The sequence below is a fragment of the Panthera uncia genome, chromosome B4, assembly GCF_023721935.1.
Source record: "Panthera uncia isolate 11264 chromosome B4, Puncia_PCG_1.0, whole genome shotgun sequence".
Lineage (NCBI taxonomy): Eukaryota > Metazoa > Chordata > Mammalia > Carnivora > Felidae > Panthera > Panthera uncia.
The window spans coordinates 93701094-93728694 of NC_064809.1; the positions used below are offsets into that span (position 1 = coordinate 93701094).

Genomic DNA, 27601 nt, shown 5'->3' on the forward strand with positions numbered 1-27601 from the left:
TGTAAATGCTGTCATTACAATAATTATTTGAGCTCAATAGCAGGTACTATGTGCAACTTTACATCTCTAGCAATTACAAGTGTTCACCACATACTAAATGGTGTCGTCTTAAATAATTTTCTCAGTCATAAAATTTTTACAACACAACATATGCCCCTTCCCCTAAAAATCCGTAATATTATGTGCCATAAACTCTTTATAGATGAAAATGTATTCGATTATGCTTGAAACGGACTTATGGGGTCTAAATTTATTTGCATTCACTACCCGGGTAGTGGTTTCAGCATTCGGTGTTTGCCTATGTTCTCAAACCTAAGTACCTAAGGTTCCAGACATCAGTATTCTGAGAAGCATTACAAACCCACCAGGCCCCGGTCGCAGGTGGCCTCTGAGTGGGTCCGCCCCGCTCGACCTCTGGGAGACGCCCTTAAACCGCTCACGTGGACTAAGCGACGTCTCGGGCGGCCGCAGCGCATGCGCGCAGGAAAGGGAGACGCGACTCGCCGCGGGGCTGAGGTCCGGGAACCTCGGCCCAGGCGGGCTGTACCAGGATTCTGAAGCGGCGCGCGCAGCGGTCGGGATGTGACCGCGCTCCATTGCGCTGGGCTCACCGCCTGGACCCACCTGGGCTCTGGCTGCGCACCTTGTCTTTTTGCGGCCCGCGTCGACGCGCGGGCGGGAGGTGGAGGCGGAGCCCACGGTCCTAAGACCAGCGATTGGCTGATTCCGCTTTTCCGTCGCTTTCCACCCTGCTGAGTTGCGGTGTGAAGTGACCGCCGACTAGGAACCGGCACTCTGCGGGGGTGGGCTTTGCTTTTCCAGTGAAGTGTTAACCTCGCCCACGGGAGTTTCAGCTCTCCACCTGCCGAAGTTTCCGGAAATAGTTTCAGGTTTTTTGGGGTTTTTTTTCGGTCGGTGGGAGACGTTCGCATTTACGTTTGCCTCTACATGAGTTTTTTGCTGGCAACTTAAATGACTGATTTTTTTAATTAGGAACACTGTATATTTTCTCCCTCGGGGGCTCGTTCATATCCTTACTTTCCATGACAGATCTTAACGACAATATATGCAAAAAATATATAAAGATGATCACTAATATAGTTATATTGAGCCTGATCATTTGCATTTCTTTAGCTTTCTGGATTATGTCTATGACTGCAAGCACCTATTATGGTAAGTATGAATGTTCTAAGTTGTTTTTCTATAAGCTAATTGGTGGAATTGAAAATAGTCACATTAACGAAATCCAAAACTCCTGTCCTCTGAGTGGTTATGAACTGTTGTGTTTACTTAACTCCCATGGTCCGAATTTACAAACATTAAAATGTAATCACTGCCTTGAACATTTTAGAACCTTTAATAAACACAGCTTGTGGATAATACTAGTTAAACCTATTTCAAAATGTTTTTATGTTGTATGTAGTTATTACATCTATCTTGAGAAATAAGTGAAATGAAACATGGTTTTGTAAAACAACTGCAGTGATTTTTAAATAAGAATATTTGTAACTATCAGTTTCTCGTATCCTGTAAAAAATCACAGTAAAAATGAAAGGTGGTATAATGTTTACATTTGGAGAGTTGGAGGATTTGTCTGCTGTTTTAGTCACTTCAGAAGAACAGATTCCTTTTAAAGTCTGAAACCACATTGCGTACTCTGGACTCAAATCTTGATAGTTTTGACACCTCCTAAGAGCATACATATGCCTTTACACAAATTCCTTGGTACCCCTGTAAAAATGGAATACTGTTCAGCTGAAAGGAAAAGTGAAAAGTAGAGTGATAAAGCGATTGCCATCTCAGAACTTACCCTTCTGCAGACATGTGAATAATTGAATGGGTATTCTTCAGGGTTCAGAAGCTTTCAGAGTTGGTTCATAATGACTCACAGTAGGGGATGAGGGTTTAGGGAGGAGAGGTATGGGAGAAGATTCTGGTGTGCGCTAGTATTAACTATTGCTTGAACGCAATGGAATAAACCAGGATCTGTAAACCCAAGTGTCCCTCTGGGGCCAGGAACATGATCATTGCATCTTAAACACATGGGAATAGTTTTCATTTTCAGAAATAGAATTTTTTGGTTGAACATTTGGCCCTCTTTGTCTTCCATTTTCCCATTTTTGATAGAAACATGGGCTCAGGCAATAGTTCACATTTTTCCTTACCGTAATCACTCAGTCTTGTGTGTACGAGTCTGTCAGGAATGGTGGGGACTTTAAAGGGGAAAACAATGGCCTGTATATGGGAGGAGGCCTCTCTCCACTACAGTCAATTCTGCCACGTGAGCCTGAACTTCCACATTTTAAAACATAAGCGAAGGTTCTGAATTTTTATACTGAAATATCCTAATCTTAAATATTAACTTCCAATTGTTTGAAAACATTATGTTAGCCAAACAAAATACCTGTGAGCTGGATGCAACCTTTGGAAAACTCAGTTGCTAATTGTTGAATTGAGGTGTATAGCTTGTGAGAATGTTACTTTAAAACACACACACACACACACACACACACACAAACAAAAAAAAACCTCTCTACAAGGCAGAAAGTGAAATAATTGGATCCTGTTAATAGTTTGCTTTATGCAGTTCTTGAGATTTAATACATGCCTCCTTTCCAAAACAATGGTGAACTATAGAGAATCATTTCAAATCTCCACATATGTATGAAATATCAAAACTTGGACAGGACTTATTTGGTCATTCCCCAGTAGGATTGTCTCTCTGGAAATATAAAAGTCTCAACATATTTTACTTTGGTGACTTCATCTCTGTTTCCCTACTTATGCCAGTATTTTAATCCAGAATGCAGTTAATCAGAGTTTACAGCCAGGACTAACATGTGCAGGCTTCACACAATTTGTGCTCTATCTTTATAATTTTTAGGTAATTTACAGCCTATTTCTCCTTGGCGTTGGCTGTTTTCCGTTGTCGTTCCTGTTTTGATTGTCTCTAATGGCTTTAAGAAGAAAAGTCTAGACCACAGTGGGGCTTTAGGAGGTATGTTTTTCTTTTGAATGTTAACTATATAATAAGTGCTTGCTAATATAATTTAAAACCATGTTTTCTAAATTCCAGATATATGAGACGACAGTCACAATGTTATGTATTTTAGACAATGATAAAGTGATTTATTGCTCAGCATTCCTATTCTGTCAAAATTGCAGATACTAACATACTCAGTGTAATGTTCAAATTTATCTTTGTAATTGATGTCAAGTAGATTAATAGGATAGCTTTTTTTTTCAGTTCCTTAATTATTCTGCTCCTTTAGTTGTATTAAATTATCTGCTGGCAGAAATGCTAGAGAACTCCTAGGTGTAACGTAGAGGAACTGGTGGAAAGAATTGTTCTTGGAAATCGCTATTAGTAGCCTCAAGCAGAGCAGTACAAATTAAGTATCCTAGATATGTTTTTCAGAACTGAGTTAGGGATAGGCCATTTATCTGTTCTTTTAGCACATATTTATTGAGCACTTACTATATGCCACTCTTCTAGAAACTGAGGATGTGACTGTGAACAAGGACAAGGTTTCAAGTTCTATTTCAAACTAGGTGGAACCTCACCTGCCTCAGATCAGTGGGGTGACATGGTCTGATATGACATTGAGACTTTCATTCCTGGCAGTGTTTTAAATCCTAAGACATGAGAATCCCCCTCAATTACTACATGGATCACTAGATAAGATCACTATGGAATGACAATTATTCAGAACTGGCAGGTCTTGAAGCCACCTATCTAACCTGCAAAATATTGCTCATTAGCCTAACTTAGCACTGTAAACACACTCTGCTGCCACTGTATTCACATAGAGCAGATGTTTCTCAAAGTTTTATAAACTTGAGCAGGCCTTCATGGAAGCAATATAACATGATGGGTAAAAGAACAAGTGCTAGAATCAGGCAGGATGGATTTGAATGATAGTTACAGCAGGTGCCTGGGTGGCTCAGTCAGTTAAGCATCTGACTTCGGCTCAGGTCATGATTTCATGGTTCGTGAGTTCAGGTCCCCTGTCCAGCTCTGCACTGACAGCATGGAGCCTGCTTGGGATTCTCTGTCTCCCTCTCTATCTGCCCCTTCCCTGCTCACATGTTTGCTCTCTTTCAAAAATAAACATTTTTTTGGGGCGCCTGGGTGGCGCAGTCGGTTAAGCGTCCGACTTCAGCCAGGTCACGATCTCGCGGTACGTGAGTTCGAGCCCCGCGTCAGGCTCTGGGCTGATGGCTCGGAGCCTGGAGCCTGTTTCCGATTCTGTGTCTCCCTCTCTCTCTGCCCCTCCCCCGTTCATGCTCTGTCTCTCTCTGTCCCAAAAATAAATAAAAAACGTTGAAAAAAAAATTAAAAAAAAAATAAATAAATAAATAAACATTTTTTTAAGTTAAAAAAATAAAATAAAAATAAATGAATATTAGTTATGGCTTTGGGAGAGTCACTTAACCTCCCTATGCCTTAGTTTTCTCTTCAGTGAAATGGGATTTTTAATATCCAACCTAAAGAACTACCATGAAGTTAATACAGCTTAAACTTCATGGCATCTTCACTTGCAGTGGTACCTTCTAAGGCCTTGGGAAGAACCCTAGCAGTGTATGCTCATGGTCCTATGGTTTTGTAAATTTTACAAAGGTAAGAGCTATGTTTGTGTGTGTATGTGTGTGTATATATGTATACATATATATATATGTACGTATATATATATATTTTTTTTTTTTTAATTTATAAGCACCAGGCCCTATAAATCCTTGATCTATTTCTGATTTCATTCTTACGGGTTGCAGTAAGAATTAAATCAGGTAATCACAATAAAGTTCCTAGCTCAGTGCATAGACATAGCCAGCATTTATTGGCTGCTTATTTTCAGGCAGTTCTTCAGAATCATGCTAAGTCTCTTCCTTTATGATTGAGAAACATTGTTCAAGGACTTTTTTCCCTCCCATGAGGGTAATTGAGAATTACAGTTAACAGACCATATTGACATATATTTTGTCTTGCCATATAATTTAGGAATGGTTATGTTTTATCTGTTTAGCAAATGCTTATGTTGCGTATACTGTGTACCAGGCACTGCTGTTAGCACTTTGGAAGTATTAACTCACTTAAAGTGAATAATTTGGGGGGCACCTGGGTGGCTCAGTCGATTGAGCGTCCGACTTCAGCTCAGGTCACGAACTCACGTTCGTGAGTTCGAGCCCCGCGTCGGGCTCTGGGCTGATGGCTCAGAGCCTGGAGCCTGCTTCCGTTTCTGTGTCTCCCTCTCTCTCTGCCCCTCCCCCATCATGCTCTGTCTCAAAAATAAACATTAAAAAAAAAAATTTAAAGTGAATAATTTGGTTTCTGTTTGAATATAACACATAGTTATGCTTTGTTAAAAATGTCCTTTCTCAAGTAGTCTTGCCTTGATTATTATCATTCTTGACATATAGAAAGGGCAAGTCCTTCCTGAAATTCTGTCTTCCCTGGTTTCCATGTTGTATATTGCCCTGCTTTTCCTTTTCCGATCTCTACTTTTGTTTCTTTCCTGCTACCATTTGCTTTCCTGCCTTCTAGTCCTTGGGCTTCTATTCCTCTCCTGCCTAGCTTGATTTAGAATTAGAAGATACGTATTTGAATTCTGAGACTTCCACTTGCTATCTCAGTGAAGTTTGCTGTCACATACTATGAGTCTGGAGTTCTCTCTTGTCCAGCAAGAGAACGGATGCAGAATTGAATACAAGAGAGGCTTGTGTCCAGGAAGAGACAAGAGCCCCAAATAGGGGTTTCGTCTCCACATTTATTGAGCTTACAAGATATTACCCATGTGGGTGAACATGAAGAAAACAAGATCTTACACATGTGAACGTGGAGAAAACAATCAGTAATCATTAAGTTGTGTGCGTAAGAAGCAAAGGGTGTGGGGGCAAGTGGAGTTTGTGATCAGAGTACAATAGTATATTGGCGTCAGATGGAAGTATTTGTGATCCCATTACAATATCTTGCTAGCTAACCTTGGGCATTTTTGCCCTGTGGCAGCTGCTTTCCACCCTAAGCTTTTTCTAACCCATTTATGTAAGTAGAACCTATTTCCCCACATTTTACCACATTGCCTAACAATTTGGAGTCTCAGTTTCTTCATCTCTTATGAAATAGTTCCTTAGGGCTTATTGGTGAGGTTCAGACAAGATAATGTATGGGACAATATGTCTGTTTAAGCTATAGAGCGTTAGGGGTGCCTGGGTGGCTCAGTCAGTTAAGCGTCTGACTTCGGCTCAGGTCATGATCTCACAGTTCGTGGGTTCAAGCCCTGCATTGGGCTCTGGGCTGACAGCTCAGAGCCTGGAGCCTGCTTTGGATTCTGCATCTCCTTCTTTCTCTGCTCTTCCCCCATTCATGCTCTGTCTCTCTCTCTCTCTCTCTCTCTCTCAAAAAAAAATTAAAAAGTTTAAAAAAATTTTTAAAAAGCTATAGAGCATTATATAAACATTTACTATTAGTGATTTATTGTGTGCTTTCGATTGTATTGTAAACTCCCAGAAGACAGGAGTGGATCTTATGCTTCTGTGTCCCATGCTTCTTTGAATAGTGTTACATGCATAACAGGTACTTAGGAAATATATGATTGATTCTTTTTAATGTTTTTTTTTATTTATTGGAGGGGAGAAAGGAGAGGGAGGTGATTGGGAGAATCCCAAGCAAGCTGTGTGTGTCAGCACAGAGCCCAATGTGCAGCTTGAACTCAGGAACTGTGAGATCATGACCTGAGCTGATATCAAGAGGACGCTCAACCGACCAAGCCACCCAGTCACCCCTGTACATTGATTTTAAAACCTCTGTTCTTTTTTCTAATCATTTCATTCCATGAATATTGGTATCTTTTGTTTGGAGCTTTTTTTTTTTTTTTCCCTTAAGAACAAAAAAAAAATTGTAATGCTAGTTCAAATTATATAGGACTTGGGAATACCATCCTGGAGTATGACTATAAATTACTTAAACCATCAGTGTTGTCATTTGCCTATCTGTAAAGTGAGAATAAATTATATTATCTACAGCATTGATCTATGAGAAGCCATCCATGTACAAAGGTTAGCACAGTACCTGGCACACACATTAAGTATTTTATAGATGTTAGTTACTGTTATTGTCTTCCTTCCACTACTGTTCACAGTCATAGGAATTTTACTAAGGTTGTCCATATCATGCCTTTAGTGTGCTTGGGATCGAGAAGAGTTTCAGAACTTCCTCAGGATATGGGTGTTAAGAGCCCCCTATGACACTGGAACACGTACTTCGGTGATGATGGAAGAGAGGAGGGGTTGAGGCAGTGCTTAAGGTGAACACTGAAGTGGAGGCCTCTGATCTCTTTGAGAGAGATTATTTCTAGAATAAGGAGGATCACATGAGGGAATATATGGGAAAGTGATTATAAAGCACTGGGAAGCACTGTGTAAATGATTTACTCTAAGGAAGTATTACTAGTCATTGTATTCCTTTGAGCTCAGAATGGACAATCCGTCATCAGTTTTTTGACTTGACAATTTTAAATTTGATTTTACCTACCAAGACTATTAGGCATAATGGTTTACCATTTTTTCTCATTCATTCATTCATTCATTCAACAAATATATAGTTAGGGTTCCCTGTATGCCAGGCACTGTCCTGGACACTTAGGATTTAGTAGTAAACAAAATGGATAAAAATCCCACTGTCACTCCTGAAACCAATATTATACTATATGTTAAATAACTAGAATTTATTTTTTTTTTTAAAGTTCTTTATTTCTTTTGAGAGAGAGAGGAAGAGAGAGAATCCCAAGCAGGCTCCTTGCTGTCAGCATGGAGCCTGACACGGGGCTCAATCCTATGAACTGCAAGATCATGATTTGAGCCGAAATCAAGAGTTGGATGCTTAACTAAGACCCCAGGCACTCCAACTAACTATAATTTAAATGAAAACCTAAAAAAAATACCACTGTTAGAGAACTTACAGTTTTAGGGAACAGAGATAAATAAGATGGGCTTGAGGCATTTACTATTAAATTTTTTTAATGTTTTATTTATTTTTGAGAGAGAGAGAGAGTGAACAGGGGAGGGGCAGAGATTGAGGGAGACACAGAATCCAAAGCAGGCTCCAGGCTCTGAGCTGTCAGCACAGAACCTGATGTGGGGCTCAAACTCACAAACTGTGAGATCATGACCTGAGCCGAAGTCGGACGCTTAACCAACTGAGCCACCCAGGCACCCCAGGTTTGAGGCATTTAATCCCCAGAAATATATATTGTAAATGTAATGGAAATGCACACAAATGGAGTATTGTCTGGAAAGGCTAGTGGTTGTATTCCATGTGGTCTTACAGAGGGTGGCCTTACCTCTTTTGGGTCACCATGGTTCGGATCTGGTGATCGATCTTTCTGAAATAGAAGCCTCATTCTATCAGGTACCCAGAGTTGATAAGACCTAAGAAAACCAGTTTATGTTGTTCATTGTCACGAGGGACTGGTATTAGCAATCAGTATACCACTTTTATTAATCTGATTAATATGGAACTAGTCAGGGTGCCTGGCTGGCTCAGTCAGTAGAATATGTGACTCTTGATCTCAGAGTCATGAGTTCAAGTCCCACAATGGGTGTGGAGCTTACTTTAAAAATAATAATAATAAAGTATGTCTTTAAAAAGATATATGGAACTAGTTGATTGCAGACTGAATAAAAACATCACTGCTGAGGCATGCCCAATTCTTGTAGTCAGGCCACTTGAGAAGTAAGATTATAACCAGAACTTTTCTTTGGTGAGTACTAAGTCTGAGAAACAGTCTATATGATGCCAGCAAGCCGAGTCTAAAGACCCAGATGGGGGTCACACAGGACCAACCAAGAGAATCCCTGACTGTGCGCAGGGTAGAAATCAAATGTGAGTCAGCATGAAATGAAAGTGAAGTTTATGGAAGATATAGAGTCCAAATACAGACAGAGGGAGACACAGAAAGGAAAGGAGAGAGAGTCCCATCTTTGTTTGGCGTGTGGGGTTTTAATGAGGATTGTGGTCTGGTGTATGTGTTTTTTTAGGCATCCAGGAACCAGTTAGAACAAAGGAGAAGGTCCAGGTGTTATTTCTTGGAGCCAGGGGGCCTTGGTCAAGATGTCTAGCACCAGTGGTCTGGAATACACATATGCTGGCTTCCTCGGGTCATTCTTACCTGGTCCTTCCTTAGAAGTTATCTATTCTAAAGAAATCATTAACTCCTTGTCCCTTACAAGGAGGATATACACTGTTTGCTTTATGAGGCATGTATAAAGTGGGGGTGCAGGTCCTAGCAAGAACAGAAGCAGGAAAAGGAACAGAAAGCAGATTTTTATGGAGTCCTTCAGTTTCCCTGTCTCCAGTATTGCAAATCCACCAGTCAAAGGGTCCTATCCCTTGTACGGAATTCAACAAGTCTGCCAACTTCTGGTTCTTTGGCCTTCATGTTCTTTATTTTGGGCTAATGAGCCTTCTGTTGATTCCCACAGTCTTTCTGTAGTAGATTACCTATGATAGAATTGATTATATTTGAGTTGATTAAATTATAAAATTCTAGTCCTGCCTTTCCCTTTTCTGCCTCTCAGGGTTATTATACCCAGGTCACCATGGTTGAAATTTGGGGTGTAACTCTACTCCTGCTATCAGTGACATTTGTAGACAGTGTTGTTTTACTTCCCCCTATGGCTCTGTTAAGTGCAGAATTTACCTGTTTAAAACTCAGAAGGCAGCCATAATTCTTGAATCTTGAAGTGCTTTGAGAGCACCCTTTTGTTTTTCATATCAGTTTTTATTACTGACAATTAGAGATTCCAGAGGTGGTTCCAGGAGATGGAATCTAGAACTGGAAACTGCAGTTACTAATTTAAGAGTTCAGGCATAGCTAGCAGTTGCAAAAAATTCCAAGATATTTTTAGACTACATGAAAGAAATCATTCTTTCAAAGTACATTGCCTTTGATTTATTTCCTCATTCTGAACCTGTCATCCATATGAACATTGATCACTTCCTGTGGTATTTTAAGGTGGTTGAAGTAAAAAGGATGTAGATGACTGGTAGCATTTCAGTATAGGTTGTTTTAGGGCCCTCCTACTCTGGGTTTGTTTACAAACAGTGGAACGAATTGTTAATAGTGACTATAGAGAAGGGATGGGAGTGTGGGGGTGTACAGAGACATTTTCACATTTACTATGTATACTTCCATATTTTTGGCTTTCTCCTCCAATAGTTATGTACTACTTTTGTAATACTGTAAAATCAATTGAAAAAAACTTCAAGGTTGAATAGGTTTTTCCACTGCAGCTGCTTTGATTGCCAGTGATATTAGTTAACATTTATTAAAGGCCTTCTACATCTGCGTAATATAATAAGTATATTATAAAAATTATTTAACTTTTCACAGCAAGCCAATGAGGTAGGAATTGCTGTTATTATTTCACCAATGAAAAGTTGAGGCTTACAGTTGGGAAACATTTAGTTATTCAGAGGTAACTGGAGGAGCCAAAGTTTGAACTCCAGACTGTTCAACTCCAGAGCTAAAGTACTTTGTTAGTACTTTATACAGCATTACCCTACTTCTTGCGCTTTATTTATTTTTTTAAGTTTATTTTGAGAGAGAAAGAGAGAAAGAAAGTGGGGGAGGGGCAGAGAGGGAGAGAGAGAATCCCATGCAGGCTCCACACTGGCAGCCCAACTTGGGGCTCACACCCCCAAACCATGAGCTCATGACCTGAGCCAAAAATAAGGGTCAGACACTCAACCGACTGAGCCACCCAGGCGCCCCCTACTTCTTACACTTTAAATTAGAATGCACTAAAGTTGGAGTGCCTGGGTGACTCAGTCCGTTAAGCATCTGACTCTTGATATCATCTTAGGTCTTCATCTCAGCGTCGTGGAGCCTACTTAAAGTACTAAGCTTGATAAACTTGAGTAAAATGCCAATATTTGAGTATCTCTCGAGTGATCAATCAATAAATGTCTCACTAGTTGCAGTATCTGAATGTTGAGCTAATCAGAGTTTCTACAAAAATAAAAACCTGGTCCCCTGTTCTGTTATTTAAGAAGATACTATTTCATACTCATTTATTAAGTAAATATTAACACCTGCTTAATATCTTTTCTAGTAATAGTTTTGTTTAATGTGTTAACAAAAATCTTTATATGACAACACTGAATATATTTATCTTAAAAGTTACAGAGAATGGAAATTGTTTTTTGGGGGGTTTTTTGTTTGTTTAAATTTTAACTAGGCCTCACATTCAACATGGGGCTTGAACTCATGACTCTGAAACTAAGAGTCACATCCTCTTAATGCTGACTGAGCCATCCACGTGCCCTGAGAATGGAAATTGTTAACAATAAAGTTAGACAGGGATGGAAGAATTTGTACTTAGAAATACAAGCAAGCAGTCTGGACAGGGCCACACAAGATAACAGTGCCTTGGTGTGATGATCACATTCTAGGAAACTGGTCCCCAACCCTGCAGGGCCAGCAGGTGGATTTTTTTCACACACCGACTCTAAACTGGAAACTTAGACTTAAAGCAGCCAAGCTCATGAGAGACTAATTAACAATAAATGTAAATTTTTTGGGTGCCACTGACCCGAGTGTTCAAAGGCAGAATTAGGACACTCTCTCCCTGAAAGGAGAACTATAAAAATTACTATAAAAGGGGTGCCTGGGTGGCTCAGTTAATTAAGCATCCACTCTTGATTTGGCTCAGGTCATGATCTCACAATTCGCGAGATCAAGCCCCACTGGGCTCTGCACTGACAGCATGGAGCTTCCTTGGAGCTCTCTCTTTTCCTCTCTCTCTGCACCCCTACCCCAAAATAAACATTTTTTAAAAACCCAATAAAAAATTATTATAAAAAATATGATTATAGGGGCACCTGGCTGGCTTCGTCAGAGCATCGTGCAACTTGCAATCTTGGGGTCATGAGTTTGAGCCCCACATTGGGTGCAGAGATTAATAAATAAAACTTTTTTTAAATGTGCTTTTAAGGTGAGAAGGACTTAGAGAATAGAGAATGCTGCTTTTATATAAAGAAGAAGGGAGGTACCTGGTTGGCTCAGTCAGTAAGCCACTGACTCTTGGTTTCTGCTCAGGTCATGATCTTGTGGTTCGTGAGTTCAAGCCCCACATCGGGCTCCGCCAGTGTAAAGTTTGCTTGGGATCTCTCTTTCCCTCTCTCCCTGCCCCTCCCCTGCTCATTCTCTGTCTCTCTCAAAATAAATAAACTTTAAAAATTAAAAAAAAGGGAAAATAAAACATATATATATATATATGCATATATATATATATATATATATCTTTCGAAAAAGAAATGCAGGAATGATAAGCTAGAAAATAATGAAGTTTGTTATCTACAAAGAATGCAGGGAGAGCAAAATATAGTCAGAGGGGCAAAGGGACCTGGGAGGAAGTGACCCTTCTCTGAATATACTTTTTTGTGTAAGTTTGACTTTTGAAATCATGCTAGTATTCTACATATTTTAAGCAATAAAATTAGAAAGGATGGAAAAGGGGAAATCTACAACTGAAAGCAAACTAAAACAAATGAACCCAATTGTATTTTAAATTAATACTATAAGCACACTGGAGGGAAAAAGAGAAAACATAGTATTTAACTATATTCCTTCAGTCTTGGGTTAAGAGAAGAAGAGAATTGCAAACAAATCCTGAACTATTTTTGGTGTGGTTTGTTTTTGTTGTAGTAAGAGTGAAGTAATTCTACAAATTTTAGATGTGATAGGGGATTGAGAAAATGAGTGAAATTGTCATTGTTGTTTTAAACTGGGGGGTTCTTACCAAAGAAGGAGGCATACAAATGTGGAAGGAGGAGGAGCAAGAGAATCTGTGGAGATGGATTGTAATGGGAGCTCTTGGTATGATCTTGTGATTTCTAAAATACATGTATGTGTATGTATGTGTAGATGTGCACATGTATGTGCATGTGTGTATATTTGTATGTTCATGTGTATGCATGTATTTACTTGTCCTGTCCACAAAAAAGTAAATATACCCCAGTAGCAATGAGCACACTGTGAGATTGGCCACGGAAATGAACTAAAGCTCCTCAGAGAAATGACTGGTTCCAGGGCTGGGGAAAACTAGGTTTGGGAAGAACCTAGAGCATCTATGTTATGCCAGAAAGAAAGGAAATACTAAAAAAAAAAAAAAAAAAAAAAGAAGAAGAAGAAAGAGAGAAAGAAAAAGATGGGGTTATGTCACACAGGTGTAGTAATGAGCTTATCTATTTTGTCTGTTATTAGTATAGCACCCCCCTGCTCTCTTTTGGTTACTGTTTGCATGGGATATTTTTTTCAGTCCTTTTACTTTCAACCCCTTTGTGTCTTTAAAGTGCATTCTTTGTAGACAGCATTGGACTATGTATTTTTATTTCACATAGACAGTCTACGTCTTTTGATTAGAGTGTTTCATCCCCTTACACATACTTGGGTTTTTTTGGAAGATTTTTTTTTTGTAAGTAATCTCTACACCCAGTGTGGGGCTCAAATTTACAACCCTGAGATCGAGAGTGCTCTACCAATTGAGCCAGCCAGGCGCCCCTAGCCCCTTACATTTAAAGTAATTAAGGAGAAACTTATTTCTGTCATTTTGCTATTTGTTTCTATATGCCTTTCAGTTTTTTTGTTCCTCATTTTTTGTATTACTGTCTTCTTTTGTGTTTAATTTTTTGTAGTGGAATGTTTGAATTCCTTTCTCATTTCCTTTTGTGTATATTTTATAACTGTTTTCTTTATGGTTACCAAAAGAATTACATTTAACATCCTGGAGTTACAACATTTTCATTTAAATTTTTGCCAGCATAACATCAATAACCTACAAACTTTTAATTTCTCCTTTGCTTTTGAAAAATAGTTTGGCTAGATTTAAGCCTCTTGTTTGACAGGTGTTTTTTTTTTTTTTTTTCTTTCCTTTTCACACTTTGAGTATATCAGCCCTGTGCCTTCTAGCCTTCTGGCCTCCAAAATTTCTGATAAGAAATCTGTTGATAATCTTACTGAGGATCACTCGTATGTGATGAGTTGCTTACCTTTTTCTGCTTTCAAGACTGTCTTTGTCTTTGAACAGTTTGATTATAATGTGTCTCAATGTGGCTCTCTGAATTCATTCTACTTGGAGTTTGGTAAGCTGCTTTCTTGCATGTTTATACATGTGTCTTTCATCAAACTTGGTAAGTTTAATAAAAAAACAAAACTTGGGAAGGTTTCAGCTGTTATTTCTTCAAAGAATTTCTCTATCCCTTGTCCTCTTTTCTTCTTCTGGGATTCCCACGTGTGTGTTGTTCCACTTGTCCCTTAGGCTTTGTTCACTTTTCTTCAGTCTTTTTTTTTTTTCTGTTCTTCAGGCTGGATAATTTCCTTTGCCTGCCTTCAAGTTCATTGATTTCTTTATTCTGCCAGCTCAAATGTGCCTTTGAATCTTTACTGAATTGTTTTCAGCTCCAATATTTCCTTTTGTTTTTTCTCTAGATTTCTGTCCTCTTTATTAGCATTTCCATATTCCATATTGTTTTCTTGACTTTCTTCATGTCTTCTTTTCATTCTTTGAGCATCCTTAAGACTGTTGTTTTGAGGTCTTTGCTTAGTAGGTCCACCATCTGGCCCTTCCAGTGACAGTCTCCATTGATTTTTTTTTTTCCCCTGTGAATGGGCCATACTTTCCTGTTTCTTTGTATGCCTTGTGATATTTTTCTTGAAAACTAAACATTTAAATCTAGTAAGACGGTAACTCTGGAAGTCAGAATTTCCCCTGTCCCCAAGGTTTGCTCTTTTTTGTTTTTGTTTTGTCTTGTTTTTGATTGTTGCAGGCTGTCTCTATGCCAGAGATCACCCTAAGGTGTAAACTTAAGGTCTTCCCAGTCTTTTCTAAGCCTATACCTTTCTCTGGGTATGCACTGTGACTTTCTAATTTTCCCCGTAAATTCAGTTTCTTTCGAATGTCCTAGTCTTTAATGTATGGCTCTCCAAATGAGGAAAACCAGAAATGAAGGGAGGCTGGAATCAACCCTTTAAATCCTTTGGAAGTTCCTTCAGCAAGAAAGGGCTTGCAACAGTAAGGGGTGGAGTGCAACAATGGCTGCCATCCTCTGTGTCTATATCTGCATTATCAGAAGCAGCAATCATTGATCAGAGTACAAATCCTCATATTTGAAAGACAAGTCCAGGGGCCCTTGGGTGTCTGACTTCAGCTCAGGTCATGATTTCATGGTTGGAGTGTTAGAGCTCTGCATCAGGCTCTGTGCTGACAGCTCTGAGCCTGGAGCCTGCTTCAGATTCTATCTCCCTCTCTCTCTGTCTCTCCCCTGCTCACGTTCTCTCTCTCTCTCTCTCTCTCTCTCTCTCTCTCTCTCTCTTTCAAAAATAAAGATTAAAAAATTTTTAAAGAAAGACAAGTCCTTATTGTCTGCCCTGGCTTTCATAACCTGTGTGCAGACTGCTCCTGCAATTCCTGTACTTCCTGCCATGGGGCTGGGAGTGGTGATGGGAAACTGACCAAAATTACTGCAGTTTCCCTTCCAAGCCTTCCTTTGAAAGTTACAAGCCTTCAGTAGACTCCAGAGTTCCAAAAAAGTTTTGTCAGACAGATTCTGCCTGTGCAATTGTTGTCTAGGTGGGAAGACAGATTCTTAATGCTTCCTACTCCTCCATCTTTCCAGAATCCTCTGTCTCATTCATTTTTGTAGAATTTACTAACCATTGTGGTAATAGAAACTAGGGTACTTTGCTATCTCAGCCACCAAGTTTTACTACTAAGAACAATTTCTTTTTTATTTTTATTTTATTATATAGAGCACACACACATGGGGAAGAGGGGCAGAGGGAGGGAGAGAAAGAATCTTAAGCAGGCTCCATGCTCAGCATGGAGCCCAGTGCAGGGCTTGATCCCACAACCCTGGGATCATGACCTGAGCCAAAATCAAGAGTTAGTCACTCAACCGACTAAGCCACCCAGGCATCTCTCATAAGAACATTTATTTTCAAATTTTCTAACAAAGGCCTTTAAGGATTATCTGAGTAATTTAAGAAGCTAATTCCAGCAGATGTGCATTTTCTTTATAGAATTATTGAGAGACAGGCTTTATAATTTCTCAGTTTAGTAACCTACAACAAGTTAAGTCTCAAGCATGTTTGACTGATTTAGCAGTTGATTTCAGTGGCCTCTTTACATATTGCTATAATATCAAGAGTACATCTTTCTTTCTTTCTGTTTTTTTCTTTTCTGTTTCATTTAATGTAAGCTTCCCTCTTTTTTGCTCTCCTGATAAGCCTTCCTTGAAATTGGTCATTCATGGAAAAATGTAAGATGTTCCCTTTCTTCTTTGTCCAATAAAAGAAACAAAGAAAAAGTTAAAAAATACATTCACAGAAAATACTCCATTTTTAATTTCACATAAAATCCAGGACTGTTTTCATAGATTTACATAAGAAAACATAGCTAAGAAACACTATCTATATCTTCTCCCATAGTTTATGAGGCTCAAGAATAGAGCATGTAGAACTGTTTTTGAAAAGCCAAAAAGCTAGCCTTTAAGTAGAAAAAAAGATCTAGACTGTGGGGGGAAATGTAAAAATTAGAAGCCTGAAAGATGCCACAGTTTAACCTCTCTGCAGAGATCCACAGTTAACTTTGAAATTTTCCAAACTAGCTGTCTATCCAAATGTTGTATATAACATATATAATATGTATTGCTTAATAATGAATCACTGCTATTTATTGTGTTCTGTAATTTGATTATAAAATAAAATGTCTACAGTAATACATTCATATATTCATAGTTTGAAAGGAGGTCAAAATATGGTTTAAAAAAAATCTCTCAATTTAATGAAATCAACATTTAGTTTACTATTTGGTAATATCTGAACTGATAAAAGTGAAAATGTATTAGAAATGTACATTTCAGGTTTAATGTGAAAAAGAATTGAAAAAAAATCCATTCTTTTTTTTCACAGCATTAATGTATGGACTAAATATAATTCTGTGTATATATATGTTTCTTTCAGGACTTGTGGTTGGATTTATCCTAACCATTGCAAATTACAGCTTTTTTACCTCTTTGCTGATGTTTTTCCTTTCTTCTTCAAAACTCACTAAATGGAAGGGAGAAATAAAGAAGCGTCTAGATTCAGAATACAAAGAAGGTAAAATGAATTATGTTTGATATCACTCAAAATAGTAACCTTTATTTCATCCTAACGTATTATAAGCTTACAGCAAGAACATGTTTAGATTGTTGAAACAGATAAATTTTAGATGAGAATAACTTTAAGTAGTAGCCTAATTTACTTTATCATTACTTCACCATAAAAGTAAGAGCGAATTTTAGAAGCATTAGAATCTATCATTAATTATTCTAAAATAATATAGAATATAGAAAAACGTACTATCCGATTTTAGTCATTTTTAAAATTGTAGTCATTTTTCTTTTCTTAAACATTAAAATAAATTCCTGTAACTGCATGATTGCCCTTCTGAGGAGAAAACGTTTCTTGTCCTTTTTATGTACTTGTTTGTTTGTAGGCGGGCAGAGGAATTGGATTCAGGTATTCTGTAATGGAGCTGTGCCTACAGAGCTGGCCCTGCTGTATATGATAGAAAATGGCCCTGGGGAAATCCCAATAGATTTTTCCAAGCAGTACACTGCTTCCTGGATGTGTTTGTCTCTCTTGGCTGCACTGGCCTGCTCTGCTGGAGACACGTGGGCTTCAGAAGTTGGCACCGTTCTGAGTAAAAGCCCGCCAAGGCTAATAACAACCTGGGAAAAAGTTCCAATTGGTGAGTCTATATTTAAATTTCTTCAAAAAAACAAAGTGAACAAAAAAACCCGATTGATTGTGTTTCTTACCTAGGAGGCTTTTAAGAATTTTGGTTATTCCCTTAATTGGAAAATTACTGTAGGCTGTTAAATTGGTGATAATAATATTTGCAGGAAATGTTAGCAAGTCCTAGATAAATAATACAGGAATGCAGAGACCTATCAGTAGGAGAGGAGAAAAGGAAAGGAATAGTAGAGTATTTCTTGAGGACCTGTTATGTGGTTAGTGCTTTACCACAGATCTCAGTTCCCTTACCATTATCATCATCATCTACCACTACTACGACTACTGCATTTTTGTCTCTGTTATCACCCGCCCTCCTCCTTCATCTTCTTCCCTTCCTTCTCCTCGTCTTTTACTCCTCTACTTTCTCCTCCTCTTCCTTTTCTTCCTCACCTCCTCCTTTTTATCTCTTCCTCATTATCGTCATCCTTAATATTCTCAATATTCATGTGTATTGGTTCTTTAATTTATTTTCATCTAACAAGGAAATTAAGAGAAGTTAAGTAACTTCACTACAGTTACATAACTTGGAAGTGGCAGAAGGAAGATTGAAATCAGGCAGCCTGGCTCCATTGAACCATTCCCCCGCACTGCTTATAATGTCAGGAGTTAATATGCAGAAAAGACTTCTTTTTAAGTAGGCTATGAGCTTTGGATTGTATGAAAGAGAACCCTTTCTTTGAATTAGTCTTAGTAAGATAGGTACTACAATTTTTTGCTTTCCTTGATTTTATGTGTTTGTTGATTTTTAACCAGATTATTTTTATCTATGTTTCTTCTTCAGGGACCAATGGAGGGGTCACAGTGGTGGGCCTTGCCTCCAGTCTCCTTGGTGGTACCTTTGTGGGCATCACGTACTTCCTCACACAGTTGGTTTTTGTTAATGATTTGGACATTTCTGCTCCCCAGTGGCCAATTATTGCATTTGGGGGTCTGGCTGGATTACTAGGATCAGTTGTAGACTCATACTTAGGAGCTACAATGCAATTTACTGGTAAGAGCATCACTTTATTATTGCAACTTATTAGTATATTAAATGGGAACAAATATGGGGGGAGAAAATATGAAAACAATCTCTTTTTTTTTTTTTTAATTTTTTTTCAACGTTTTTTATTTATTTTTGGGACAGAGAGAGACAGAGCATGAACGGGGGAGGGGCAGAGAGAGGGAGACACAGAATCGGAAACAGGCTCCAGGCTCCGAGCCATCAGCCCAGAGCCTGACGCGGGGCTCGAACTCACGGACCGCGAGATCGTGACCTGGCTGAAGTCGGACGCTTAACCGACTGCGCCACCCAGGCGCCCCGAAAACAATCTCAAAGAGGAAATTGAGAGGCCAGGAATGATAGGACAGAATCTTTTCCACAATTTTGATTTTAATTTTTGTGTGTGTTAAATTAATTGAAAGAGAATTAGTCCTACAGAACAATGAATAGAAGCTATGTGGGGAGGATATGATAGTGCAGGAAACAGATACTTTTGCTTATGGGACTTTATCTAATCCCAGGAAAGCAGAACATTTCGGATAAGATCATTTTAATGCCCACCCTCTATTTGTTTTTCAAGTCTGTTTGAGAAAGAATTATTGTACTACTCTGTACACATATGACCTACTTTTCTACTGTGACATAATGCTTTCTGTCCCCACTGAATTTTTAGCTCCACTCAAGATACATGGGAGAGTTGGTTTTCCCCACAATTTTCTGTGCTTTGCTTTTGAGGCTGTCCTGTCATGTCAGTATACTGACATATTCTGGTAGGTGTGTATTTCTTCCACACTCTGACCAACCATGTGTTCTCCTTTGACTCATACAGTGAAGAAGCTGGGAGTCTGGAGAAAGTTTCTCTGTGTACAGTCCTTCTATTTCTTTTCATGTGCCAAGATCATCTACTTGCCCTTATGCTTCGCTCCCCACCAATCAGAATGTTTGTTCTCTCAGATTTGTTAGTCTCATCTAGATACTAAGGAGGAAGCAGTCTGATTTTAGTTCAGGGTAAAGGTCAGTAACTACACACACACACACAGACTCACCGTCTCTCTGTCTCTCTCTCTCTCTCTCTCTCCCTCTCCCTCCCTCCCTCCTCCATCCCTACATTTTTTTGTTTGTTCTTGTTTTTTTTAAGAACCTAGGTTTATTCTAAACTGGGCTCTAACTGGGGAAGTTTCTGATCATATTGAGTGGGTTGAAAAAATAATCTGTTAATCTTGGGACAGATTAACTCGTTAATTCTTTGTGTGCCTCCTTTGTGCTGGCACCGTGCTGCGTCCTGGGTTTCCAGTGCAGAGGCCAAAGACATGATCCCTATTGGTCTTGCAGGCCTAGTCTTCTGGTTTCATGACATCTCTACTTTTAATGTTCTCCCTTCCACCTGTGAAGGAATTCGAGCAGTGTTGAGAGAACAGTATTAAGGTGTACTGAAAATCACATTTCAAAAAAGTCTATTGTAATTGAGGGTTCCATATCTCTCCCCATTTAATTATCCACTGAAATCAATTTTTAAAAAATTTGTTTTAAATGTTTATCTTATTTCTGAGGGAGAGAGACACAGAGCATGAGCAGGGGAGGGGCAGAGACAGAGGGAGGCACAACATTCGAAGCAGGCTCCAGGCTCTGAGCTGTCAGCACAGAGCCCAACGCAGGGCTCGAACTCACAAACTGTGAGATCATGGTATGAGCCAAAGTAGGATGCTTAACCTACTGAGCCACCCAGGCGCGCCTCCACTGAAATCAATTTTAAGTGGCTGAGAATCTTTCAAAGATTATATTCTTTGGAAGGGATGAGCTTATTTGTTTTAAATCAAGTCATTTGGATTTTCTACCTCACTTGCTTCTTTTCTACTCCAGGTTTAGATGAAAGCACTGGCATGGTGGTCAACAGCCCAGTGAATGAGGTGAAGTACATAGCAGGGAAACCGATTCTTGATAACAATGCAGTGAATCTGTTTTCTTCTGTCCTTATTGCCCTCTTGCTCCCAACTGCTGCTTGCCATTTTTGGCCCAGCGAGTGAACTTTATTTCATTTACAAAGGTTGAAACTGTGGTAAATTCAGCTAAATTTGCAATTCTGAGTTTCATCGTAAAAAGAATAATTACAATGGCAAAGAGGAAATATCAGCTCTTCCCATATTCCATTGTGATGAAATTCCACATTTTTCCTTTCATTAACTCCCTTGTAACAGCTAACATGTTTGTAGTGAAAGATAAGTATACACAGAACTTATTCATATTTTTCTTCTGCTGAGTAGAGCTTCTTGAGCAATGAAGCTGTGATATCCATATATATTGCTATATACTGAACTGAAAATTCCTACAGAGTAAATAATAGATTTTGTTCTCGTTAAACCAGTATAGGGACTAAAAGTGTAATGCCACATGTAACAGTTACCCAAATTGTAGTTTGGGGTGGTTTAAACTGATATGTGTATGTGGAATCCTGAATAAGTGTAATCCTGGACTCCATTACTTGCCATACACAATTGGGAAAAGTGTGGAGTTTGGTTCTTAATGAGCTATGAGGCCTACTCCACATTTGTTCTCCCTTTCTCAGGGTTAGTAATGGGAAAAAAGTAAATGTCTTTTTCATATGACCATTAGAAAGCATACTTTTTTAAGTAAAAGCAAAAAAGATTTATATCTAAGATATGTGCACCTTCTATTTCAATTGATCTTTGAGAAGTTATCTTGTATTTAATATTTTTTAATGTATTTTCTAGTTTTCTTTGAAATTTGTATAGGAATTTGTTTTACTTTGGCATCCTGAACAATTAGAGTCACTGGGAAACTGTTTTTTTATTTGCTACCTAGAATTCACTGGAAGATGCTATGATTTCCTCTTCTGTACTTAAGTTATGCTCTTCTGTACAATATAAACTCAAATGAATTCTACTTTTCAGTTTTGTTTTTCACTTTGATTTACTGTGCACCAAAGGAGTTTAATATAGTATGGATTATTTTGCTCAAAGTATTTTAGTATATGTGCTGCTGAAGTGAGCACGTTGTTGAAAGTATTTAAAAATATTTCTCATGTGATTTCCACACATCCCTCCCCCTTCTTTTGCATTGAAATTGAAGAGAGATTGCATGAATTAAGCCACTATTATTTTAGAGTGGATAAAGCTTAGAATTCTTTACTGGTGGGGCGCCTGGGTGGCTCATTTGGTTAAGTGACCAACTTTGGCTCATGACTGACTTTGGCTCAGGTCATGATCTCACTGTGAGTTCGAGCCCCAAGTCAGGCTCAGCCTTAACAATGCAGAGCTTGCTTCAGATTCTCTGTCTCCCTCTTGCCCTCTGCCCTCCCCCTTTCATGCTCTCTCTCTCTCTCTCACTCGCTCGCTCTCTGTCAAAAATAAATAAAGAGTAAAAAAAAAAAAAATTCTTTACTGGTGGCTCTACTACAGTGATAATTAAGACCTGTGTTGACTCAGGAAGAAAGAAAGAAAAGAGAGAGAGAGAAAGAAGATGGGGGGGGAGGGGGGAAGGGGAGGGGGGAAGGGGAAGGGGAGAGAAAAAACAACGCAGACATCCTTAATCCTTAAGCCAAGCAACACAGTGTGTCTCAAGCATCGGTTTTCACCTTTGGGTATAGAGTGTAATCACCTGAGGATCTTTAAAAAAAAAAAAAAACCCTTGTGTCTGGGCTTTGCTTCCAGGGATTCTGATTCATCTGTTCTGGGGTAGAGCCTCGGTGTTAGGACATTTTAGAGCTCTTGCTGTACATTAGAATCACATAGGGTGTTTTTTGTTTTTCTTAAATCTCTACACCCAATGTGGGGCTTGAATTTACAACCCCGGGATCAAGAGTCCCATGCTGTACCAACTGAGCCATCCAGGCATAGGGTGTTTTTAAAAATATTTGCCAAAACCCCTCCAGACAAGTAAATCTGAGCATCTGAAGGTGAGGTTCATGCATAGGTTATTTTTAGAAAACTCTCTAGGAGATTCTAATGTTTAGACAGGTTGAGAACTACTAAATAAGAATGTCCTAAAGCACCATATATAAAAGAAGCTTCAAAAGAATGGGACTTTCCATTTTTATGCAGACAGCTGTTAGTAGCAGTGCTGTATGCTCTCTTTTTGCATTAATAGCTTCTGGTAATTATACTGTGTCTTATGGCCACATCACTTACCAAATCATTCCCGTGTCAGTTTTTGATGCAGCCTGTTTATTGTTTGAACAGCCTGTATCTGTTCCAACATGCCTTTTCTCTTTTCCTGGTGATTCATCCTCATGACATACAATGGAATATAAATATTTATTGCAACCATCTTTGGGTTTGGTAGAATCACCGTATCATTAATGGTGTAGGGAAATACTGCTTGACAAGCCTTTATTTGAAAACCTAGGTCTAGTTGTGTTTTGGAATCAAAATCTTCAGATTTTAGAAAACTAATGGAGTACATATATTTTACTTAAATTCCCAAAAAAAAGAGTCTCAGGTGGTACCTATTCTCAAATACACTAATGTTTCTATGGTGAATGTATGAATAGTACCACCAAGTGTGATAACTGAACACTATAAAGAGAGCCTCAGATCAGGTCAGTTTTGGCACCAAATTTAGGAAGGAACTTTCTGTTTTCAGAGCTTTTTTTGGATATGAGAATTACAGATAAGGAATTGTGGCTCTTTTTGTTTTCTTTAATCTTAGATGTATTTTATTGTAACATCCTTCATAATTGAATATTTAACTAGTTCAACCTCTTCTTCCTCTTTACTGAATGAACAGTTTATTTTAAAAACACTTTCTGGGGCACCTGGGTTGCTCAGCAGGTTGAGTGTCTGGCTTCGGCTCAGGGCATGATCTTGTGATTCGTGAGTTCGAGCCCCACATCGGACTCTCTGCTGTCTGCAGAGCCGGCTTCAGATCCTCTGTCCCCATCTCTCTCTTTGCCCCTCCCCAACTTGTGCTCTCGCTCCCTCTCTCAGAAGTAAACATTAAAAACAAAACCTTTTTGATAGAAAAAAATAAAAACACTTTCATAGAAAGAACTCCATGTAAGAGTATAACAAAACAATACGTACTGCCTACCTAGGGCAGCCTAAAGGTATACATACCATTTTTATCATACTGTTATACAGTAGAGGAGAGGAAGGTTATGTGGCTCAAGGCTTTTGAAGCTTTTGAAGGAGACCTAAAGATTTCAAGGAGTGGCATATGAAGACTCATCAAATGGAGCTACCAGGAGAACAATGAATTGATACAACAGGTCATTCCATTCTTAGCTTTTCTCATTACTTGGGTTATGAGTGTCTCAACCAAGGTGTACAAATTTCTTTCTTGTTTCTAACTGCTGTATTTGTAGGATGCTAGCTTCAGAAATGCCAGACCCATCCCAGTTAAAGACCTAGTGGAGAGAAAAATCATGCAAGGTGAGATATAAACTCTGCCTCATGCCTGTAGTAGTAACGGCTGCTACCTATTATGCACGGCAGATATACTGGAGTGCAATCATCTGATGTCCTTCATCTGCTGTTGCTGATGCCATCACAGTGAGAAAAAAACTGTCTTAGCCCCCAGATCTCAGGTGAATTGTACATATTTTAAAGATGAAAACACAGTTATGCAGCTAAATTATTTAATCTCCTAATAGAGTATCTGTTGCTATAATTCCAAATGGTCCTGAATATTTTATTAAAAAAATTTTTTTTAATGTTTGTTTATTTTTGAGAGCGACAGAGTGTGAGCAGGGGAGGGTCAGAGAGAGAGGGAGACACAGAATCTGAAGCAGGCTCCAGGCTCTGAGCTGAAGTCTGACGCTTAACCGACTGAGCCACCCCAGTGCACCTGGTCCTGAATATTTTAAAAAGTATATAGATGTTCGGTATATGTTTGTTAAATTAAGTTGTTTGACTTTAATCAGTGTTTCCTTTAAGAGTCACTGAAAGCTGATAATCAGGAACATTGTTCTGGAAGAAAATAAAAAATAAAAAAAACCAGTTTGGCTACCTGAATTTCTGAGGACTGTGATGATTCCAGCATTTATCAGTCATGTGACACACTATTAATGGTTTTGAAACTAATGAGTCAGGAAATGATAATCAGGGTAAGGCTCCTAAAATTGTTTTCTCTGCCAGGACTAGACATGTTAACTCTCATTCGTCACCACCTTCAAAATTTATTTTATACATGTGGCAACCCTTTTTTTAATGTTTGGATTTTTTTTCTTTCTTTTTTAAATTTATTTTTTAGTTTTTTAAGTAATCTCTACCTCAATGTAGGGCTTGAACTCATGACCCCAAGACCAAGAGTCACACGCTCCACTAACTGAGCCAGCCATGTGTCCCAGATAGTTTTTCTTTTTTGTTGTTAATATTTAATTATTATGGAATACACAATTTATTTTTTTAAATATTAGTATATTAGAGATAAAACTAAAATATCCTTTTGCCTCCACAACCCCCTCAACAGACGTGGCCCTCTCCTACCTTTCCCAAAATAACTTAGCACTAGAAATTTGAGATCTTTTCTACACAGTAATTGTGTTGGGTTTATTTTAACATATATTATTTTTAATCAATGAGATCTTGTTATAATTAATACTATGACTTCGCTGCTTTAAGTTGGATGTTTTCATCCAAGAAAAATCTATTAAGGAGAAAAAAAGGGTGAAAAAGATGTATACCAAAATATCAATGTGTTATTTCTAAAACATCTACAATCAAATGCATTTATTCTACCAATCAAGAAGATACTCAAAGTAATCTCTAGAAATTACCTCTCTTCTCCATCTACCCCTCCCCACCATTGTTTTAAATGGCTTTCCTTTTCTTTATAAACTACCTTATTAGTACTCAATTGAAAGACTAAAGTGGGAGTTTAGTATAACATAATGAAAAGTAACAGTGGATACTCAAAGCAGTACTTTAACACCTTCACTTTTAGATTGTTGCAAACGTTAATACAAGTATCACATATCTCTGTACCCGTGTGTATATTTTGAGTGTGATTTTTTTTCCAATTTTTTACATTCTTCTCATCTTAGCTGCTTGCATTTGGAATTATACATGGCAAACACTTTTGACAAAATTGTCAACACGTTGTTGAATTCTAGAACAAAGAACCATAAGGAATCTTAGCCCATTGATCAGATTTGAAATTTAAAAATATGTATACCATCTCATACGAGTGAGTGTAGTGTTTTTCTAACACTGTCTTTTCTACTTGGAATTTCTTCCCTCTCTCTTCCCTTATAGATCCTTCAAAAACTGGCTTAGTGGCACTTCCTCTAACAGTCTTCCTAGGCTGAATTAGGTATGCCCATACACATTCTACACTTAACTACAACAGTTATCACACAATAAACATTTATTGAGTCGTTATATTAATACTTAACCTTCTTCAAACTGCTAGTCTTCTCATTGCTAAGAACTAGCATGCATAGGGGTGCCTGGGCGGCTCAGCCAGTTGAATATCTGACTCTTGATTTCAGCTCAGGTCATGATCTCAGGTGAGATCAAGCCTTGTGTGGAGCTCCATGCTGACAGCACGAAACCTGCTTGGGATTCATTCTCATTCTCTCTGCTCCTCCCATGCATGTGTGCATGCACTCTCAAAATAAATAAACTTAAAAAAAATAAATGAAATAACCTTTTTCTTGATTTTAATGCAATATATCCATTATATAAAATTTAGAAAATAGGAAAAAGGTGTAGAAAGGAAAAAAGATTTATTTCACATCTTGCCCAGAGGCAAGCACAATATTTTAGTATATGCGCTCTTCCCATCTTTAATCTGAGTGTGATTGTTTGTTTTTTGGGTTTTTTTACATAATTGTGGTCACACTATACAATTTCACAGCCTGGTATCATCACTTAACACTAAAATGTAAACACTGCCTTGCTATTAAAAATTATGTGAATATGTTTCTGATGGCCAGGAAATATTCCAGCTTAGAGAGCACCATCTATAATTCCTTATTGGGGGGTTTTGGGTTATTTGTATTGGCTATTAAGTAAAAAGTAGTCTAAAAGCCAGAACTGGCAGTATGGTTTCATTTTGGTTTAAAAATATCCATAGCTATATAGCCATCAAAAAAATGTCAAGATGTATATGCATCCTTACTGTTAATGATGCCTGGGAAGTGGGATTATTAGAGTTTTAACACTGTCTTTGTTTTAACTGTTTTTTATATCCTCTACAATGAGTATTCCTGTTTTTGTAATTAATAAAGTATTTTTTGTTAAAGGGGGAGATGGAATAGGCAAATGGCCACCTGATTTATCACAATACAGTACAGAGGGGACATGATGGTTTTTCAGTAAATGGTGCTGGGTTATTTAATATCCATATGAAGAAAACAAAGTATCTTGACCCCTTCTTCATATCATATAGAAAATCACTTCCAGGGGCACCTGGGTGGCTCAGTCGGTTGGGCGTCCGACTTCGGCTCAGGTCATGATCTCGCGGTCCGTGAGTTCAAGCCCTGCGTTGGGCTCTGTGCTGACAGCTCAGAGCCTGGAGCCTGTTTCAGATTCTGTGTCTCCCTCTCTCTGACCCTCCCCCATTCATGCTGTGTCTCTCTCTGTCTCAAAAATGAATAAATGTTAAAAAAAAAAAAAAAAGAAAATAACTTCCAGATGTATTACAGATCTAACTGAGAAAGATTAAATAAAGGTGTTGAGAAAAACAGAAGAACTTTGTGACCCTGGAGCATGGATCATGATTTCTCAAATGGGACACAAAAGTGCTAACCACAAAGAAAGTTGGACTATATTAAAATTAACTTTCTGTTCATCAAGACACTATTAAGAGTGAAAAGCAGCCC

General features: G+C 38.4%; 1 protein-coding gene across 2 annotated transcripts in view; it reads left to right on the forward strand.

Annotated features, from left to right (window-relative positions):
• The first annotated feature begins 461 nt into the window (after positions 1-461).
• Positions 462-27601, forward strand: part of TMEM19 (transmembrane protein 19) — a 43573-nt gene continuing 16433 nt past the window's right edge. The window contains exons 1-6 of one of the 2 annotated variants that reach the window (XM_049625975.1): positions 463-1173; positions 2885-2998; positions 17019-17156; positions 17536-17790; positions 18619-18828; positions 20680-22210. In XM_049625975.1, coding sequence (XP_049481932.1) covers positions 1044-1173; positions 2885-2998; positions 17019-17156; positions 17536-17790; positions 18619-18828; positions 20680-20843 — 1011 coding nt within the window. In that variant the 5' untranslated portion in view covers positions 463-1043 and the 3' untranslated portion in view covers positions 20844-22210. Of the gene's footprint in view, positions 1174-2884; positions 2999-17018; positions 17157-17535; positions 17791-18618; positions 18829-20679; positions 22211-27601 lie in introns of those variants that run through there. The other variant, XM_049625974.1, reaches the window with a different exon arrangement.